Source organism: Cydia strobilella, chromosome Z (assembly GCF_947568885.1).
Source record: "Cydia strobilella chromosome Z, ilCydStro3.1, whole genome shotgun sequence".
Taxonomy (NCBI): domain Eukaryota; kingdom Metazoa; phylum Arthropoda; class Insecta; order Lepidoptera; family Tortricidae; genus Cydia; species Cydia strobilella.
This window is the reverse complement of record NC_086068.1, coordinates 36813156-36835735: the sequence shown is the minus strand read 5'-3', so window position 1 is coordinate 36835735 and position 22580 is coordinate 36813156. Positions and strand designations below refer to the sequence as shown.

Here is a 22580-nt window from a genome sequence, read left to right as displayed (position 1 = left end):
CCATGAAGTCGTTTAGATGTTCGCGGACGTCACCGTTATCATGCTTTTTCAGTATGAGATGCTTTAGCAGTGTTGCTTTTCTTGCGGGACCAGTACTTTGATAAATGTTTTTCAGTTTTTTCCAAAGCTCGGATGAAGTTTTGCAACTTTTTATTTGCTTCAGCTCTGAAGGCGAGATGAGTAGTAATAATTCTGACCGTGCTAGTTGATCTTTGCGTAGAAATTCTTTCTTCTCCGTCTCGTCGCTAGTTTCAGTCGGCTCGGGTATCTCTCCACTTGCGTATCCCCACAGGCCATTTTTGATTAGCACTGCTTGCGCTTGGAGATACCACGTATCATAGTTTTCTTTTGTTAGGGCTTCGATGTGATGGTACGACGACGAAGTGGTTGCTGCCGACGTGCTCATTTTGAACGAAGTTTTATTTTCACCGACTACATTTAACTAGCCAACCACGCTCTGCTACCACTTGTTGGGTGGAGAGGCGGATGAAAGAATAATTATATTTCTAATAATAAACGTTTGTTTTATTTTCTTAATCACATTAAAACACATTAAAATTAGATTATACACATTTTCGCAATATATCAGAATTGACAGAGTATAATAAGTGACACACATTTAAAACCTTGTAGTAGTGATGTGCCAGTACGTTCATGCAACTCCAACAGGCACCCACATGAGTCAACGTATGCCTTGTTACTCGAGAAAGTTCAAAAAGCCTTTTTAAGATCCTTGTACGAGAAATTGTACGGGTATATTACCCGTTTTTGTACCCAACCAAATTCTTGTTAGGGACCCTCTGTTACAACTCGTTAGAGGTCAGGCGAAACTTTTCTTTATTGACTACGGCTTTACTGCCCAGAGCTGGTGTGCCGCCTGGTACGACTGTTTGTCCCTGACGTTCCCAGGATGGGTCTCAGGCCCCGCCGACGCGACTTATTGGCAGTGCCTGAGTGCCGGCGGCACGCACTGTTTCGCGTAAGAACTCGCCACTTCTTCGTGCTCTCACACTATGGAATGCGCTCCTGACATCAGCTACTGACTGCGATATGTTTGCGTGGCGATGGACGGCTGTGTGCAGTGAATGTCTGAGGTTTTGTGAGAGGATGGATGATACATAGGTGCTCAACTGTAGTAATTTAGTTGTAACGGTTTACCGTTATCTCTTATTAAAATCCTATAAATAAGAAATAAAACTAAAACCTAAATATAACTAAACATTACTATAGTAAACATTATATACATATTTACAAAGAAAATAAACAAAAACCTTAAAAACTAATAAACAATACAAAATAAATCTACGAACAAACAGAATTGACGACTGCATTTGCTATTAGTTAAAACTAGATGCGAATACAAAGGACTACGTCACCCGCTCGCGATAAGCGAGGTGCACTGCGGGCTTAGCACGGTTATTGTCATATTGCGCGTGAAATGGTTATTATCATATTGCGCGTGATAGGACTGCTGTCTTCTAACGTTGCCCCTATGATTGACTCTCTTACTTTTGCAATTAAAAATAATGGACAATATAATCCAATGGAATTGCAGAAGCATAATCAATAAAAAGCATGATTTCATTAATTTATTGAATAAATTTAATCCATGTGTTTTTGCCCTGTCTGAGACATGGCTCAAGCCTGGAGCTCTTCTCAGAGCTACTGGGTATTCATGCCTCAGAGAGGACCGTCCTGATGGGTGGGGTGGAGTAGCTTTATTCATCAGGAATTCTGAATCATTCTCATCTCTTCATCTCCCATCTCATAGTGATGATTTTTCAATTGTTGCTGCCATTGTAAATAACATCTGCATTCTCTCTGTATATATTCCTCATCAATCATCTTCTATTTTTAACGAATTAGATCAAATCATCTCTTCTTTACCTAGGCAATTGTTGATTCTAGGAGATTTCAATTCGCACCATCAGTTTTGGGGCAGTTCAGTATCCAGCTACAATGGACATCGTGTTCTAAAAATTCTAGATGATTACAATCTATGTGTCCTAAATACTGGCTCTCCGACTCGCCGTACAGCGCCTACAGAATCTCCCAGTGCTGTTGATTTATCCATTTGCTCCGCTGAACTGGCCTCCTCTTTCACCTGGCAAACTCTAGATTCTACATTTGATAGTGATCATTTTACAATTATAGTCTCATTTCCTTCATCAAAACGACCATCTTCGAAACCTAGCCCTAGGCTTAAGTACAATTTATGTAATGCTGACTGGAAAAATTTCAAAACTTAACTGTAGAGATATTTAAGTTAAAATTTAACTGTAGAGATATTTAAGCATAGATTATTTAACTGTCGACCTTTGGGGGACAGCGGCTGATCGTGAGCGAGTATTTAAGCTTCAAAAGCGAGCAATACGAATAATCGCGAGGAAACCTTACGACCACTCAGCACACGACTTATTGATTAAGCACAAAATTATTACATTACCTAGTGTTTACATCTTAGAAGGGTGTAAGTACGTAAGAAGCAATCTCAGCTCGTATAAAACCCGTGAGCAGCAGTCAGGTAGAAGCACGCGCGGTGGAAGTCTCCTTCTGGTGCCGGCCCATACTACCGCTAAAGCGAGGAAATCACTTGGTGTTTTGGGGGTCAGACTATTCAACACATTACCTGCTGAAATCAGAGATATCTCTAGTGATGTCACATTTACTAATAAAATTAAAAAAAAACATTACTAGAGATGGCGTGCTACACTATCGACGAATTTTTCGACAGGGGTGTCATCGATCCACACACACGATGTAAAAGTCTAATTTCGCTGTTTTCATGGGACATTATTTTCATTGTGAATCTTTATTTTTAATTTATTCATTATTATATGAATTACTATACACTATTTAAAATTATGTGACCAAATTTAGAATTATTTGAATTTATAATTACGACTGACATGATATATTATTGTATTTCCGTTTTCGCTTTAAGATATATGTATGCTATGATTTGTTTTTAAGTTTAAACGATGTTTACTTTTGTAATTTTATTTTATGTACTCTGGACGTGTAATTTACTTTATCAAAAAATATATGAATATGAATATAGAAGAAATTCCCTCTCCTCCTTGATGGGATCAGGACTGTTCCCAAGCCATTAAAAAACGAAAGGAGGCTGAAAAACTTTACCGTCATTCTATGACAACTGAAAACTTTGAGTCGTGCATGCAGGTGGCGCGTGATAATAAGAAATTGTTGCGTAGGAAGAAATATGAAGGTTGGAGACGATTTTGTGCGTCTCTCAATCCTAATGTAAAACCTTCTATAGTATGGAACAACATCAAAAGGTTCAGACATGCTTTCAACGAACCCCTAAAGCCGGACATTGCCTTCTAATCTTGCACAACAATTTATAGACAGACTAGCTCCTTCATCTGTTCCTGAAGAGTATGAGTTCCAACCTGCAATCTATTTATACGATCCTTGTTTAGATCCCACCTTTAATTGCCCTTTTAAAATGAAGGAATTAAAAGGTGTATTAAGCAATTTAAAAGATAGTGCTCCTGGTGAAAGATGGAGTGCCTTACTCATTTTTAGTAAATGCCAGTGATGGCATACTTTCTTATTATTAAGGCATAGTAAATTCGATTATTCATGTACCAGATTCATGGAGATCCCAAATAGTTATTCCTATTTTAAAAACCAATAAACCAGCATCAGATGTTTCTTCCTATCGCCCTATTGCCCCTCTCCTCAGTATTTGCAAAAGTAGCTGAACACTTAATTTAAAAAAGGCTAGAATTTTTTGTTGAGAAGAACCAATTACTATCTCATAGTCAGTTTGGGTTCGGAAAAGGTAGATCTACCTATGATAGTTTGTCAATATTAATTGCACGCATACGATTGGCATTTTCTAAAAATGAGTCAATAGTAGCTGCTTTTCTTGATATAAGTGCTGCTTATGATAATGTTTTGGTTGCAGTGTTACAAGATAAGCTTCTCAAGTTAGGCATTCCAGAAATGTCGAGTAACTTTGTAATAATGGGGGTCCCGGAAGTAAAGAGACAAATCTATTTTCAAGATATTAAATTTAAGGTAAACATTAAAAGTAATGATTTTTGTTGAAAGTAGTCACAATAGCTATTTATGCAACTAGTGCGGAAAGTGTATGATTTCCGACGAGTGTATAAAGGAATACGAGTCGGAAATCATCTTTACGCACGTGTATCATACAATGTTTTACTATGCATTGTGCGAGTAAATAAAAAAACATATCATGGCAAATAAGTTTAATTATTAAAAAAATTAAAACAAAAAGCACTAGTGCGGAAAAGTGCTCTTTTCCGCACTAGTGCGAGAAAGTAGCACCATATGTACTGTAAAAAAAAATTGAAAACAAAAAGCACTAGTGCGGAAAAGTAGTACTTTCAGCATGATATGGCTCCGTAGGAAACGCACTTTTCGAGCACATGCATTGTAAAGTTAATTAAGTTATTAGATTCATACCGAATTTACTCCTACGACAACTGACAATTTTTTTTCTTAGATTTTTCGCGGCCAGTCATACTACGGCTGTTCACGGTTTTGCAGCCACTCCTTTTGCCATAGAAAGTATTTCCTAAAAAAATTGGCGTTTGGTACAATTTATTGGTCCTAAGTCACATCTATATCACTGAATGGAAGTTAATGAATGGTTGTACGGAAAAGTTTCCTTCATAAGCATCATTGGGATTCGCCGGAACATAGTCACACAATCGTCAATCGTCAAGAACAATCGTCAATAAATCGTTGAGTATTTTTTTCAGCTAACTTTTATAAATTTATTGGTTACCTCTTTTGGCATATATGCTCCTCTTGATCCTTTACATATCTATAATAGTCATACTTGTTATGGCCTTTTTTTGCCCGGATGCTGCACTTCATGATAAAAGCAAGCCGCTTTGCACGGTGCTAGTAGGGACCAAACTAGGGAGCAGCGCAAGTTTCACCCCTTAGGAACAGAGATGGCGCCACTTCTTAAAAAAATATTTCAAAAAATTCTACAAGCTAAACCAATGAACCGATTTAAATATTTAATATCTCAAATGAAAGCTCATTCATTATATACATTACTTTTAAAACATTACTCAAAAAATATATACTGAATACTTTCGACAAAAATCGGTATCTTAAGTTTTTTTTTTTTACGATTGATAGTTTTTACTTGATTTCTCAAAAAAAATGTATGGAACATGAATAGTTTAATGCATGTATAAATTACTGAACAAATAACAAGTATTATAAAAAAACCCGACACCGATACCTCTCATACTTCACGAAATATGAAAGTTTGAATGTGAGTGTAAATTTCTTCAAAATATATTTTAAAAAATTCTACACGCAAATCTATTTGACGGATTTCAATGTTAAATATCTCAAATAAAAGCTCATTATATACATTCCTATAAAAAAAATACGAAAAAACATATACTGAATACTTTTGTCAAAAAAGGCATCTTAATTTTTTTTTCTTGCTCGATTGATAGTTTTAACATAATTTCTTAAATAGTACTGAGTATATAAAAAGTATTACAAAAAAAACCGACAACGATACCTTTCATTCTTCACGAAATATTTAGGTTCAATTATGCACACTCTTACAAATAAATTTATTTAAAAGAAATCTTCAACCGCAGTAAGTGCACTGATTTTAATATGAAATGTGTCATATGAAAAGAAATCACCCAAATTTATTTTAATAAATAAAAACTAAATAAAGTTTTTTCCTGGTGCTGAATTACAAAAAATATAACAAACCTAAAGTAGAAATTATTTTTATTTAAAGTGACTACATTTGTAAACAAACAACTTAAATGTCCTCTTCGGGTTCACCGGTAGATGTAGAACTGAAAAAGAAGAGTCGTTTTGAAGTACTCGTACCATTCCAATACTACAAAATCACTGATCATAGGTACATGAATTATTTTTGTGCCTGTAGATTACTGTTGAATTATTTTTGTGCCTAGTTGATTACCATTAAACCTATAATTTTGTGCCAGACCTATAATCAGTGGTCAGCATGCAAAATAACCCTGGATTGAAAATTACATTAACTTACTTTTGATTTGTACAGCCACCTTTGCATGATTTACACTGGGCTGTGCATGGTAAGCTACTAAGCTAGTAAGCTAACGCGACGACACCCACAACGCATAGTTTCGCAGCCAGATTTGCAGCCACAATGGTCCAAGAGGTTTAATTGCGACCAAATCGCTGTAACTGCCGACCATTCTGGAGTCCAACTCTCTTTTTCCTTAGTCCATCCCCAAGAAGATGGACATGGTATGGAAAATTCTGGTTTCAGAGCGTTTCCCCATATATGGCCCGCTTAAACAATAACACAAATCTAGGGTTACTTTATACTAAAATTAAAATATGTAGGTACACACCTGACAACTGACAAAATCAAAAACATAAAAGTTGACGTACTTCTATTTTACCGTCTTTTTATAGTGGCCAGAGAAAGGCAGCTTGATCTGAACGAATTCTTCCAGTAGGAAAACTAAATTTGTCCACCTTCGTTGTCAGTCAATGGAGAGCTTCGTTCAAGGAACAAATCTGATTTGGCCGAGAAATTGGAACCTGCCAACCCTAACACCTACATCAGCTGCTCTCTATAAACATGCACTTCAATCGGCTTACCAAGCGGACCATATATGGGAAAACGCTCTGAAACCAGAAGTTTCCATACCATGTCCATCTTCTTGGGGATGGACTAAGGAAAACGAGAGTTGGACTCCAGAATGGTCGGCAATTACAGCGGTTTGGTCGCAATTAAGCCTCTTGGACCATTGTGGCTGCAGATCTGGCTGCGAAACTATGCGTTGTGGGTGTCGCCGCGTCAGCTTACCGTGCACAACCCAGTATAAATCATGCAAAGGTGGCTGTACAAATCAAAGGTGTTAATGTAATTTTCAATCCAGGGTTATTTTGCATGCTGACCACTGATTATAGGTCTGGCACAAAATTATAGGTTTATTGGTAATCAACTAGGCACAAAAATAATTCATGTATGATCAGTGATTTTGTAGTATTGGAATGGTACGAGTACTTCAAAACGACTTTTCTTTTTCAGTTCTACATCTACCGGTGAACCCGAAGAGGACATTTAAGTTTTTTTTTACAAATGTATTCACTTCAAGTGGCATACGTCATTTTTGAGTTGAAGGAATTTCGATTTTATTTTAATTAATCAAATTCCAAATTTAAATGACGTTCATTGTCCGCGAGGCGGTTCCTGCTACTTCAAGGGCTAAATAAAAATAATTACTAATTTTAGATTTGTTATATTTTTTTCTAATTCAGCACCAGGAAAAAACTTTATTCGGTTTTTATTTATTTATTTTTTATTTATTAAAATAAATTGGGTGATTTCTTTTCATATGACACATTTCATATTTAAAATCAGTGCACTTACTGCGGTTGAAGATTTCTTCTAAATAAATGTATTTGTAAGAGCGTGCATAATTGAACTTAAATATTTCGTGAAGAATGAAAGGTATCGGTGTCGGTTTTTTTATAATACTTTTTATATACTCAGTACTATATATATATATTTATTAAACTATTCGTTCCTTAATTTTTTTTAAGAAATCAAGTAAAACTATCAATCGAGTTAGAAAAAAAAACTTAAATTGCCGTTTTTTGCCAAAAATATTCAGTATATGTTTTTTGAGTATTTTTTTGTAAGTAACGTATATAATGAGCTTTTATTTAAGATGTTAAACATTGAAATCGGTCAAATAGTTTAGCTTGCAGAATTTTATGAAATATATTTTGAAGAAATTTACACTCACATTCAAACTTTCATATTTCGTGAAGTATGAGAGGTATCGGTGTCGGGTTTTTTTATAATACTTGTTATTTATTCAGTAATATATACATGAATTAAACTATTTTTTTTGATAAATCAAGTAAAAAACTATCAATCGAGTAAAAAAAAACTTAACATGCCGTTTTTTTGTCGAAAGTATTCAGTATATATTTTTTTAGTATTTTTTAAAAAGTAATGTATATAATGAGCTTTCATTTGAGATATTAAATAATTAAATCGGTTCATTGGTTTAGCTTGTAGAATTTTTTGAAATATTTTTTAAAGAAGTGGCGCCATCTCTGTTCCTAAGGGGTGAAACTGCCGCTGCTGCGGGTCAAATCGCTCAGTTTGGTCCCTTCTATCACTGTGCAAAGCGGCTTGCTTTTATCATGAAGTGCAGCATTTTGTTCATAACAAGTATGACTATAAGGAGTTTGTTGCACATATTGTTTTAAACCTAGATCGTTCTTTTTTCATTCTGGCGACAGACGACTTGATACTTTTAATTTATCCGCTGCATGAAGTTATACCCTAAACAGGAGCGAGCTGTCACTTTTTTTGCCATACTAAATTGAACCTTATCACCGAGCCAGAAAGGTGTTCGTACCAGACTAGAGAAAACGGTCCACATGAGATAGCAAAAGTGGGTCGCGGTGTCCCACTCGCACATGTTGCCAATGTTAAAAAAATACCATTTTGGTAGTATTTATATCAATAACTACTAAAATTAAATATCTTCTTATATTATTTAAGTGCTATATTCAGAGTGCGGTTCTGATATCTTTTACGTAATTTGTAAATAGTTATAATGTCAATATTATTAACTGATTTAACCAAGCATGTGCACAACAAAAAATACATTAATTTTAATATGGTAGATGTAGTAACTTTGAATATTAATTGGTATCCCCAACTTGATAAAGAAATTTTTAAAATACATGAATGGCGGCGCTCAAGATTTATTTGCGAAAAAAAGTATGAAATGGGTAAAAGATGTTGTGTGAAAGGTTGCAGAAGTTAAAGTATTGTGGTATATCTTTTCACAGGTAAGCCTCAACTATTAAAGTTTACGATAAAAATACAAGAAAACATTGTCAAACTCATTAGGGTGACTATGATGTCGGCACGATGTGAATCGGCATTACAGAGTTCTTATTACCTACGTACTTACTTAATGTAAAAATAAGTTTACCTAAATAAGTATATCTTTATTTTGGCATGTTTAATTATTTGGTTGATAGATAGATAGATAAATGATTTATTTGTGCACGTAATGAGAGCTATATAATTGCCAAAATTTAAATCCAAAATCCTTAAATATTACAGACACATTTATACATAATATTCTATATAAGTTGAACACACATTTCCGTCAGTACACGAAGGCGGCAATTAAAAAAAAAGGTGCAATTAACTACGATGACGTCGATGACGCTTAAAGAATAGCTGAAGTGTGCAAAAGAGAAGCCATTACGTATATGAACATACCATGAGTGCGAAAGAGGCAGACTACAAATGAAAAAAGAGACCATTTTTAGGGTTCCGTACCCAAAGGGTAAAAACGGGACCCTTCACTAAGACTCCGCTGTCCGTCTGTCAGTCTGTCTGTCATCAGTAACAGCTTTTATAACGACTAAATTAAGTAAGGTTTTGTGAAGCGTTTTACAGAGGAGAAAAAAACTATATCCATTCTCTCTGACTTCCTATGCATGAATGAAAAAAGATCTTGGCCAAACTATACATTCCAACTTATCCTAATATCCCACATACGTATGACTTATGGTCACCCTAATTAGAAAGAGATGCAACCGCCTACTTTGACTTCTCACTTTTTGGCCCGTGTACTCCATCCGATCCGCTGCCACTCTGACGGACGTTAAAGGTCTTATCAAAAATAGATTTAACTCTGTTAATATTTTGAGGCACCGTGATTGTCCTATTTCTAACCGGAATCTTCTTAAAACCTTATTATTGTATATATACAGTTTGTCTAGCTTTTACTTGAAGAAAGTGTTTTACTATATATCCTTTTTAGTTTGAAACTCGTAAAATAAAGGCAATTGTTAATAATCCTATTAGCAAGTGTTTTATATTCTGATCATTCATTTTGAAAAACTAATATGCAGTAACGAAATTCCCACTTTAACTGACAGATAACGAAATCGTAGATGAAACGACACCAAAACTTTTCTCTTTGAAAGTTGTCTCTTTACTTCTGGGACAGCCTTTATACCTTTTATCTGAACGGTCTATTAGTCTTTTTATCGATGACAACAATATAATTTCTCGTTTAGTGTGGAGAGGATTACCACAAGGATCGGTATTAAGTCCATTGTTATACAATATCTCTCTAATCATCAACTCTGGATTATCTTGTTTAACCTTCTTCTTCAAATAACTACTTCCAACTATTGGACACACAAGAGTCCTCCTTGTTTAATCAAAAGTTTTCAAAAATTTAATCTATTTCAGCTCCCATTGTTCTACACTTCCCATTTTTCAGCATGAATATGAGTCTCTTACACTAGTTCCTCCAGTTCTCCTAAATTTAGGTTTTTCAAAGAATGATATAGAGCAAAACCAACAATTTCTGGGTTTTATTGGCACTGATTGTCGGGGTGCTAACCATATGTATACCGATGCTTCTAAGATGTCCGTCAATGGTTGTAATGTTGGTATTGGAGTACTTCATATTCAATCCAATATTTACCAAAAGATAAAAGTTGCCTCCCGAATCCTCTGTGTACAGTGGTGAGTGCTTTGGAATCCTGAAAGCATTAAAGTTTATCCTAATTATGCATGTTAAATAACAATTATATTTTAGTTCTCTCCAAGCAATATCTAGAATTCCTTTCAAATCTAAATCCAATAACCCAATAATTTATCAAATTCGTAGCCTATTGTTAAAATGTCATCTTAAAGGGTATTCCGTTTCCATTGCTTGGTTTCCTGGTCATAGAGGGATAAAAGGCAATGAAACAGTTGATGAATTAGCTCGAGATGTCATTAGCTGTGGAGACGTTTCCATTTAAAAATGTTGCCGAGGACCTATTAGCTCTACCCAAATTATATAAAAAACTATAGGCCAATATCTCTTGGTACCGTAGTCGGTAAGATCTTGGAGAGATTGTTGCAGCCCGAACTGATGAGGAATGTTAAAGTAAGTGATGCACAATTTGGTTTTCGGCCCCAACTCTCGACAGATTCCGCCATATTTTCGCTTAAACACTGTGTAAACTATTACACCCAAAGAGGCACATCGGTGTACGCGTGCTTCCTGGACCTAAGCAGGGCTTTCGACCTGGTTAATTATAACCTACTTTGGAAGAAACTGCTTGGGTCTGGGGTAGCGTCGGATGTCGTGAGTCTGTTGAGATTTTGGTACGAGAACCAAACAAACAATGTAAGATGGGGAGACGTACTTTCTAATGATTATAGGTTAGAACGTGGCGTGCGCCAAGGAGGGCTAACCTCTCCGGACCTGTTCAACATCTATGTCAATGGCCCGATCGAGGAGCTGAGAAGTACCAGAATAGGCTGTCATATAGGTAATGTTTACTTAAATAACCTTAGCTATGCAGACGATATGGTGCTTCTAAGCAGCTCGATCCATGGTATCAGTGACCTACTAGCGATTTGTGAGCGTATGCAGCTAATCACGGATTGGTATATAACGTGAACAAATCTGACCTGCTGGTTTTTAGGTGTGGAAAGGGTCCGGACAGGGTCCCACGAGTGTTCTTGAATGGACAACCAGTTCGGATTGCAACGTCGGTCAAATATCTTGGTCATATTGTGACGGAGACCTTACACGATGACGCAGATATTGAAAGAGAGAGAAGGGCTCTGTCCGTTCGTTGCAATATGCTGGCACGTAAATTCGGTCGTTGCTCAGACGAGGTCAAAATCGCGCTATTTAAAGCATATTGCCAAAGCTTTTACACGTGCCAGTTATGGACTAGGTACACGAGGCGGGCGTATAGTAGCATCAGGGTACAGTATAATGATGCATATCGTATCCTGATGCAAAAGCCTAGATACTGTAGTGCAGGGGTCGGCAACCGGCGGCCCGCGGGCCGCATGCGGCCCGCGAGCCTCCGGGTTACATCAGTCCTACGTCACTAAAGTGATCGAGTGAAAAAGAAAAGTCTTTCATTTCAATTTAATTATTTGGAATTGGGTTGGGTTATCACAAGATCTACATTAAATGTGCTGATCACTCAATATGCACAGACGTGCCAATATGAGTGTCTGCCTATCGCAATGTAAGAGCGCGCGAAGCACGCTGAATGTCGGGTTTCGCCCGACCTTTAAGTGTAGAGGGTTCGCTGGATGTCGGGCTTCGCCCGACCTTTAAGGGCGCCCTGCATGTAAAAGCTGAATGTCGGACTTCGCCCGACCTTTAAGTGTGAGGGGCACCGCAGGCGCCCTGTGTGTGTGAGCGCGCGAAGGGCGCTGAATAACTGTGACGAAACCCGCAGGCGCCCTGCATGTAAGAGCGCGCCAAGCGTGATGAATGTCCGTCTCCGCCCGACCTTTAAGTCTGTATGTAAGAGCGCGCGAATAGCGCTGAATAACTGAGGGACACCGCAGGCGCCCTGAATGTAAGAGCGCGCGAAGCGCGCTGAATAACTGTGAAGGACGCCGCTGGAGCCCTGCATGTAAGAGCGCGCCAAGCGCGATGAATGTCCGGCTCCGCCCGACCTTTAAGTGTGTATGTAAGAGCGCGCGAATGGCGCTGAATAACTGTGAGGGACGCCGCAAGAGCCCTGCATGTAAGACGCGTAGGGGCGCCCTGTATGTAAGAACTCGCGAAGCGCGATCTGAATTTCGGCACTCTTTTGCATAAAAATGTATATTAAAAGGTGTCCTTTTTGACAAACGACAATGTAGCCTTTTGTCTAATAAATTCACGAATTATTAAGTGTGCGGCCCGCTGCAATTTTGCTAACCGCTATGTGGCCCTTGGCTGCTAAAAGGTTGCCGACCCCTGCTGTAGTGCAACAGACATGTTTGCGACGGCCAGAGTACCTAACTTCTTCGCGATTCTCAGAGCAAGAGTAGCCTCCTTTTGGGAAGCTATTAGAAGTTCCAAGTACGAAATTCTGAGGACGATAAGTGAGAACCCAAATAGTCATGTTTTTAGGCACTGGCTATCTGTTCATCAGAATGAGAACCGGAAATAACAATATTGAGTATTGAATTATATTTAATACTCAATATTTTTATTTTCGTTTGTTTAGCTAGTTTATAGTTAGTTATTAAGAAGTGTATGGGTTTTTTTTTATACCTGCAATAAAACATTTTATTATTATTATTATTTGTATCCCCTTCTGGATTTCACGGGCCTATAAATCCCGGTCTTATCCAACACGTAGAGGCCCCTTGGAGAGCTTTAATGTCATGTAGAATACCTGCTGGAACCCGTTCACAGGTGCAACAATAGACACCCATGAACCGGTCGCAGCAGGCATTGGGACTATTGTAGAAAAAGTGAACAGTATACCGGTTTATGGATTGAAGTTTGGCTGGTCGAAAGATTGGGCTATTGCTGAGAGGTCCGGACACCTGCCATAACAATGTCTGTACACGTTATCGAGGCAGGCGGTGACTCGCCGCTGACTAGATGGGCCCCTGAAACTGCCGTCGTAAAGACGACCAGGAGCAACACCGGTGTGAGAGGCTCAGGGGTGTCGAGAGGTGTGCGCCGCTTTCTACCCAATGGCTGTTACCAGCCACTGTGCCAACTCGCGTCTTATGCATCTTTCACTTCCACCCCTGGAGCATATAGCTCTTACGACTTCCCTCTGGACGACCAATGAAGGCAAGCCAGAGCTGAGAGTCCTGCGGGTCCCCTTGGGGTCCACTCCGACCGACGAAGACACGCCGGAGACGGAGACCCTGACCGACTCTCTGGAGCACTCGGGTCCGTGGGGTCGTCACTCCCCAACAGCTCGCCACAAGCTGCCCTGCGGGCTTATTATTATTATTATTAACAGGTTTTTGATAAGTTTTTAGGGGACCTACCGGAAAATTCGAATCCGAAATTTCGTTATCTAGCTGCCTCTTTATCGCTCGAATACGCAAGAGTGACAGAAATGTTAGATAACGAAAGTTCGATTTTCTTGTTTCGCGATAGACCCTCAGATTGTGATACCTACGCCGAGTTTCGCGTAACATTCCCTATTATTAAATAAAAAAGTTATATATTACACGAACGTTTTTTTTTCATTTCTTATTTGGTACATGACTAGAAACTATACTTAGTCTTTTAGCATTAGAAAAAACGGTAAAGCATCTCCACGTGTCTTTTTATTGACAAGTTTTTTTATAAATATAGCAATATTTTACTTATGAAAGCAAAAGTATGTAAATGATCGTATATTATATTTGTTGTGACTTATTTTCAAAGTGTTTTTCGATAAAACGACACGTTAAGATCGCTCGCCTTCTTTCTAATGATAAAAAAACGAGAGGTATAGTTAGACGGTTCCGAGTGGTAGACTGCAAATGAGATGAAAGCTATATTAGGTACATACATTAATCCTCATATCAGGCGGCTCTTTGATTCCAAGGATTGCATAATTTTTATACTTTTTAATGATTTTTAGAATATGAAAATTATAAAAGTTATGCAATCCTTGTATTCAACGAGCCGCCTGCTACATACAGATTTCTTGAAATTGCCGCGTTTCTCCAGTTTCAACTTTCATTAGCCAGACTAGGGCGGATAATTTTACAAATAATGTTTTGTTAATTTGCGTAAATAATTGTGATATTTTTATTGAAATCGTTTGTTTCTACATTGCTTTAAGTGTAACGTAATTTTACGGTGTTATTCTCACATATTGCGTTAAGAGGAAGGTGTAAAATACCGTACTTACGTGTGAAAGGTTATGATCTCATATTTTTGCTCAGAGCGGCTATTACAGCCGATTACAGAACAATTCACCAGTATTTTATCAAAGTTCAAGCAATTAAAAACGCTAACCATCACTATATTTCATAAGAGAAAGCACAATTTCATACAAAACAACGATAATTAAACAAGCAACGAACAAACATCACATGTCACGTACTTATTTGTTTGCCACAACCTCGGTTGTGGCAGCCTCAGAATAATGACTAAAGCATAGAAGTCGGGCAAAAATACTTCGCAAATATGTATACCCGTACTTTACTTCCTTACGAATTAGATAATGTGCCGAAAAGAGATGCATATATGCTTGTTATTTCTCATTTACGTACGGTGTCATAAGTTTGATAATTTGCTAGGGATGTAACTGTGTCGACTTTTTATATCGATAAATTATGCATAAGTTTGTGCCGTGTAAAATAATAATCACGAAATTGGCAAATTGATAATAGTCTGGCTAATGAAAGTTGAACCTGAAAAAACGCGGCAATTTCAAGAAATCTGTAGCAGGCGAGGCGGCTCGTTGAAATGAAATGAAATGAAATGCGTGGAATACAAGGATTGCATAACTTTTACACTTTTTATAATTTTCATATTCTAAAAATCGTTAAAAAGTATAAAAATTATGCAATCCTTGGAATCAAAGAGCCGCCTGATATGAGGATTAATGCATGTACCTAATATAGCTTTTATCTCATTTGCAGTCTACCACTCAGAACCGTCTAACTATACCTCTCGTTTTTTTATCATTAGAAAGAAGGCGAGCGATCTTAACGTGTCGTTTTATCGAAAAACACTTGGAAAATAAGTCACAACAAATATAATATACGATCATTTACATACTTTTGCTTTCATAAGTAAAATATTGTTATATTTATAAAAAAACTTGTCAATAAAAAGACACGTGGAAATGATTTACCGTTTTTTCTAATGCTAAAAGACTAAGTATAGTTTCTAGTCATGTACAGTCAGCTGCAGAGAAAAGGCACCCCCCTGCATACAAAGTTCTGTACATTAGTATGGACGTGGGGTACCTTTTCTCTGCAGCTGACTGTACCAAATAGGAAATAATAAAAAAAAACGTTCGTGTAATATTTTATTATTATTTAATAATAGGGAATATTACGCGAAACTCGGCGTAGGTGGCGCCATTATCACAATCTGAGGGTCTATCGCGAAACAAGAAAATCGAACTTTCGTTATTTAACATCTCTGTCACTCTTGCGTATTCGAGCGATAAAGAGGCAGCTAGATAACGAAATTTCGGATTCGAGTTTTCCGGTAGGTCCCCTGAAAACTTGTCAAAAACCTGTTAAAGGTACAGTATGAATAAGTTACTCTACGGTGCACTAAAAAAGCTAGTGCTGCACTCTGGTGGCAGAACATTGCAGTAATATCCCCTATTCCTCGTCCTTTGGAAATCTGAAATAAAAAGTTGAGTTTTGTGACCAACAATATTAATAAAAGGAACATTCATCAATGATCATTTTATTAGGGTTCCGTACCCAAGGGGTAAAAACGGGACCCTATTACTAATACTTCGCTGTCCGTCTGTCTGTCACCAGGCTGTATCTCATGAACCGTGATAGCTAGACAGTTGAAATTTTCACAGATGATGTATTTCTGTTGCCGCTATAACAACAAATACTAAAAAGTACGGTCCCCTTGGTGCGCGCGTCCGACCCGCACTTGACCGGTTTTTAGTATTAAACTATAGTCTGGCAAACACAATCTGTCAGTAAGTAAGAACAAAGAAAACTATAGGTACAGTCGAAGGCAAAAATATCGATCCAGACAAATGGCTTAAAAATATGTGAACACGATTTTATTGTCTGAGCGTACACATATTTTTGAGACTGGGAATGTATATATATTTATGCCCTTGACTGTACTCATCAATTAAAATGAGACAGTCCTGGGCCAAACTATAAGAAAGCTGTAAATGTCGATAGGTTATTAATCTGAGGTCGATACATCACTATGCCAAAAATATAACCTTTCATACTTAGCAGAAAAGTTCGAAAATATATGCAAAAATCTATATAGACTTGAATGCAAGTAATAATTACATAAACAACATATCGATTTCTATGTTTAGGGTCAGGTCCTATAAATAAATTTCTTCAAAATTGAACAAAACTCACCGATTAAAGGTTATCGGTTCGTGCGTATTTTCTTTTCTTCCTGTATTCGATTTACAGCCCTCGATCACACAAGACATTATCACAAAGGGAACTTCAAACCATTACAAATAAAAACTCAGCACGTTTTCCAACAATCTTTCAGGAATAGCAAAAATATAATTAAAATAAACCAAGATGACCGCTGAAACATCCCGAAATATTTCAACTAAAATAATACGACTATGTCAAGTTGTTACAGTTGACACCTACCTGTGAAATAACGAACATATATTTTATTTGGCTGGATTATATTATAGAACCACATAGGACCATTTGACATTTCCCTCAGTTTATCTTATGACAATACTGAAAAAAACGAAAGAACTTGCGGATTGTTGTCTCACTCACTCATAGACAAAAAGTAATAACGTGTTGTGAATACGATATCTTTTACCAAGCTTTTATTTTTGTCCGGCTTCTTTGCTTTAGTCATTATTCTGAGGTGGCAGCGGTGGAAAAGTGAAACTATGACAAGGACAAACAATAACAGCGCTTTCTCTGCTACTCCTACTGAAAGATACATAAGACTATCCCGTTCGGTCATTTTCCCCCACCCCTCATGACCGATCCAGTTATACTAGATTCATGATTTAGCTACATAACAATCATGTTAGGGATACCAGATGAAAATATCATAATTTTATGGGTAATTTTGACCTCGAAGTTTTTCGTACTTCTAATTCCAAAAAAAAACAAATGTGAAGATTAAATGTGGTGTACATTAATTGGTGTGAATAATGTGATTGCTATTTGTGATTTCTTAAAATTAAAACTCATAATACATTTTATTTTACGTTTTATTTACTAAACATGTTTAGTTTTGTACCACCTGCGCGAATTATAGGAGGTATTTTATTGTTCATACGCCTAAAAAGAACGGCCCATTGACATTTTATTCAACAATTTTAATACCGTCAAACAAGGGCCTGACACTCTTTGATAGAGAAAGACAGTCTTATTGCGATTCCTATAAGAGGAAAGAGAAAATAGTGCCATGCTTTGTCCTTATCACCGACCGGGTTTTTTTTCATGGTCGGGTTATGGCAGCATAGGTAGGAGGCGATGGCGAAATACCGAAATTTATAAGTGAAAGAGAAAAAGGATTATGCTGCCATATATTAACCTGTTAATACATGAATATGTCTTTCTCTTACCCCTGGTCGCTCGATTACATGTCTATAACTACTATACTATGTCTAAGCCATCAAACAAGCTAACTTTGCCTCCAGGGTAATCGCCCCAACGTGATATCAAATATTGGGGTAATTTTTCCCAATATGGTATCCCCACGACCACGTTTATGACGTCATCTATGTCTATCTATCCCTTACGGGCGCACGCGGTAAGCCGCATCTATGTTATTCCCATTAAGTGCATATTTTGTGCGCTAAAGGACTTTTCTCAGTTTAAATTGGCTCATTGTTTTATTTGAGGTGGTCACGTGTCAAAAACTGCAATTATAAAATGACAAGCAAACCTAATTCTAAGCGCACAATTTATGTCGGTGGCTTGTCGGAGGAAGTAAATGACAAAATTCTTAACGCCGCGTTTGTGCCCTTTGGAGAGCTTGTTGATGTCCAAATACCCCTGGATTATGAAACTGAGAAGCACAGAGGTTTTGCGTTCATTGAATTTGAGAACGCTGAGGATGCTTTGGCTGCCATCGATAACATGGTAAGTGACGGTAATGATAACCAAGTCACATGGTTTTTACTTCTCTTTTAAGACTAGTTTGCTGACGAATGTGTGGCTTTTCAGCTAGCGTTATTCCCCCTTACACCCGGTGTACCCTTATTCCAACAAGACCAAAGGTTGGTATTTTTGATGACCTCAACAGGGTCACATAGTTTCAAGTCAATTAAATTTCCTACGGCTATAATTGGGGTTGGGAAACATTAGAAGAACAGCCAAATGCTGTAGCAGACAACAGTTTAGGAATCTCAAAGGGTCACAGACAAAGTGGCGAAATATATAGCAATGCTCCTTTGTGTTTTGTTACCAAAGAAATAAGGATGTGTTACATTACATTTGTTCATTTTGGCTGTGACTATTTATTTGATGCTGACTGAACATGTGGAACTAAGTAAGGCTAAAATAACCTCCGCTAGTTTTAGTGTATATAGAGTAACATAAGGACTATTTTTTTATAATAGAGTTCTTAAAATTCAAATGCTGAAGGATCTTATGGCCTGTACTATTGCATAAGAAGGAGAAGATATGAAGAATGATGATAGTTTAAAAATAGATTTAATATCTTTTAGTAACGGATCCGTTTTTATGCTGAAAATAGACAGTGTGTCAGGTCGTGAGCAAAGGGCAGAATTCTCATAGCAAAAATTCAAATGTCAAGGGGAGAGAATACAATGTTTTATCGATATTTAAATCAGGTCAAATAAGTGTAATAATTAGGAATACAATTGAAAGTTTACATTTATTTGATCAGCACATAGTTAGTGCTAGTTAGTGCTTCTGGGCATTTTCCGCAACTCGACAGCTATTGTGCCTATTTTGCGAGAAACAAGGTAGCGCTACTCTAACCACTCCAGCTCCTCCATGAAGCCTAGCAATGTTTTCAGGTTGCTAACTGCCTCTTTTAGTGTGCATTGATCAGCACATAATATTTTATAAACTTTTCTTGTTATCGGTGTTTTTCATCGAGTACCTACTTATTCAGTATGATTTCGGTTTTCTCCTCATGCTGAAAACGTTTCAAATACATTTATTGCTAATTCTCTCTCTCTTTCTTTAGCCTTTTTCTACCCTTTGGGTGTAGGCCTCCTTCATTTTGCGCCAATCGTCGCGGTTCTGTGCGACTTGGAGCCACTGTTTCCCCACAGTATTCTTAATGTCCAACGCATCTGGGGTCTACTTTGACGCTCTTCCCCCCATGGTCGCCACTCGAGTAGTCGTTTGCTCCACGAATCGGTCTTTCGTGCTATATGACCAGCCGATTCCCACTTCAAATTGGCTACGCGTTTTATAACATCATTGACTTTGCTCTGTTGTCTCAGCCATTCATTTGTTTTATGGTTATTGCTAATTATATACATTTATTTCATTAAAACCTAAGATACCTATACATATAATAAATTATATACCTTCTGTATCTGATGCAGGAGATTTATTAAATTTGGTTTTAGATACTTGGCCCTATAATTATTTAAAGAACCTATTTATACATAGTTTAAAAAATAAAACACAAAAAATACATTCTTATTGTCATGCTGTGTCAGTTATCGATTGTTGATAAAATCATTTGGTCCCTTTGACATTTGAATTTTTGCTATAAGAATTCCGCACCTTGGTTATGAGAACTTGATGTGACGCTTTATCTGTAATAAAATAAAAGGCTGATTATCAATTGTATTATTGGTATTTGCAGAATGATTCAGAGCTGTTTGGACGCACAGTTCGTGTAAATATAGCTGCACCACAGCGCATAAAAGAAGGCTCAACTCGCCCTGTCTGGTCGGAAGACACATGGCTCCAAAAACATGCTGGTGAAACATTGCCTTTAGCCAAAGATGGTGCAGAAGATGAAGCGAAAGAGGTGTCTGTATCTCAGGCTAACATAGTAAGTTTCATCTCATACTAAAATTATTTTCAATATTTAATTTTTATATACAAAAGGCGGAACCGCCCACGCCCTCCCCAGCTGTGTGGACACACAGAAAGTAGGCAATATTGGTTACCTTCGGTAATATTTTTTCCCACCTGTTAAGTGGTAACTGTAGGGAGTTTATTTCTCAAAGAGAAGAACAGAGAAGAATTGAAACTATTTATAGCACTTTAAGATATCAAGGTCTACAAACTTCTGTTATGTATATCAAAGAGGATATAATAGGATAGACTGGTAATGTCATAGTAAATTTTGTAACCACAGTAAATTCACTGCCATCTATCGACACACGATTAAAACTCAAAATGTTTTATATTTACAATTGTTTCTGTCTTATACTAGAATATGCATTTGAAAAAAAAAAACTGAAGTGGGTTCAATAATAATAACAAAATCGATTCTAGTCGAATAAAAGCTAAAAAAAAACCACCTCTTCATAATGTCAAAAATGTTCACTGCGAACCTTACTTGTTGTTTATCTTATTTTTTCGCAACTGTATTATAGGAAATTGAATTTCTTATACTCAGCATTTTTATAGGAAAGCTATCAGGTTATTTAGTATCATTTCAAAGCTTATTAATCTTCCTAAAATAGAGTACAAAAAAACCTATGTTATCGCTAGATTTTTTATAAAAAAAGTTTTTTACTAAAAATCAGTAATTATTTCATTGGGTCAACTTGGTGTATTATGTCTTCTAAATGGGTAAACAAAAAATTATGAAAAAAATATATATGAATCTTCATTTATTGTTCAACAATTATAACATTTAACTTTTTTCCTGATATGTATAGTTTTACCGTAATAAAAATAATAAAACGGGCCATATTGCGGGTAACTTTGGTTATTTTTACTAAACGGCTAAATCAATTAAAATTATTTTAAAACTAACAATAATGTTTTAATAGCTGACGGTCTTTCCACCGCGATACAACCGGCCGACGATTTGTTTTATTAACAATATCGTCTAAACTACCATCTGACAAAGTATGAAATGGGATGCGATGACTGAAAAGATTTTTTTATATGTTCATGTGACCAGCTGACGGTCCACCGAGATACAACCGGCTGACCATTTTTTAATTCACAATAGCATCTAAACTATCATCTGACACAGTATCAAGCGGGAGGCGATGACAACTTTTTTGCGTGTTTCGGTAGCTGCCATTCCTCAACCGATCAACGGAGCGGCAGCTGACGTCCACAGGGGTTCATCATACATAGCCGTTCACCACTAAAAAAATAAATGACTGCAAAGCGCTGATTTGGTTGTGGCTCGCTTGTAATAAAAACCGGCCAAGTGCGAGTCGGACTCGCGCACGAAGGGTTCCGTACCATTACAGAAAAAAACAGCAAAAAAATCACGTTTGTTGTATGGGAGCCCCATTTAAATATTTATATTATTCTGTTTTTAGTATTTGCTGTTATAGCGGCAACAGAAATACATCATCTGTGAAAATTTCAACTGTCTAGCTATCACGGTTCATGAGATACAGCCTGGTGACAGACAGACAGACGGACGGACGGACAGACGGACAGCGGGGTCTTAGTAATAGGGTCCCGTTTTTACCCTTTGGGCACGGAACCCTAATAATTATGATATTACCACGTAATGTTTGAGAAAACATCGATCTTCGAAAAATAACACATTTGTAGTAGTAGTATATGTAGGTAGTAGGTACTTTAATTTTATAAGTTAACTATTAATGGCATTATTTATATATATTTATTACAGATTAAAGAAAAACCTGTATAAAATAAACGCACTGTACGCCTCAATTTAGTACATACCAAGCTTTAGCTATAAATCTTAATCTGTCGATTTGACTTAGGTATTTATTTGTAGGAAACAGATAAAACACAAATTAACTAATTGTGGCTTGTAAAGTATAATGCATAAGGGAATATATTTTTATTATAATTCACGACCTCCACTAAACGCATGATCTACTCATACTCAAACGACAAAATATCTGCAAAAGATACACAAATACGAGGTATAGCGCCAAATGCCGCGCGCCTCTGGGCTGTAGCTTATTCTTTGAACCTCGTTGTGCAC

At 37.0% G+C, this 22580-nt stretch overlaps 1 protein-coding gene and 1 long non-coding RNA gene across 2 annotated transcripts in view; both read left to right on the top strand.

Annotated features, from left to right (window-relative positions):
- LOC134754984 (uncharacterized) overlaps positions 1-22580 on the top strand; it is a 261683-nt gene that overhangs the window by 182095 nt on the left and 57008 nt on the right. The window lies entirely within an intron of this gene.
- LOC134754912 (peptidyl-prolyl cis-trans isomerase) overlaps positions 18242-22580 on the top strand; it is a 44454-nt gene continuing 40115 nt past the window's right edge. Inside the window, exons 1-2 of the mRNA XM_063691386.1 lie at positions 18242-18577; positions 20286-20477. Of these exons, the coding sequence (XP_063547456.1) occupies positions 18368-18577; positions 20286-20477 (402 nt within the window). The 5' untranslated portion in view covers positions 18242-18367. The remainder of the gene's footprint in view (positions 18578-20285; positions 20478-22580) is intronic.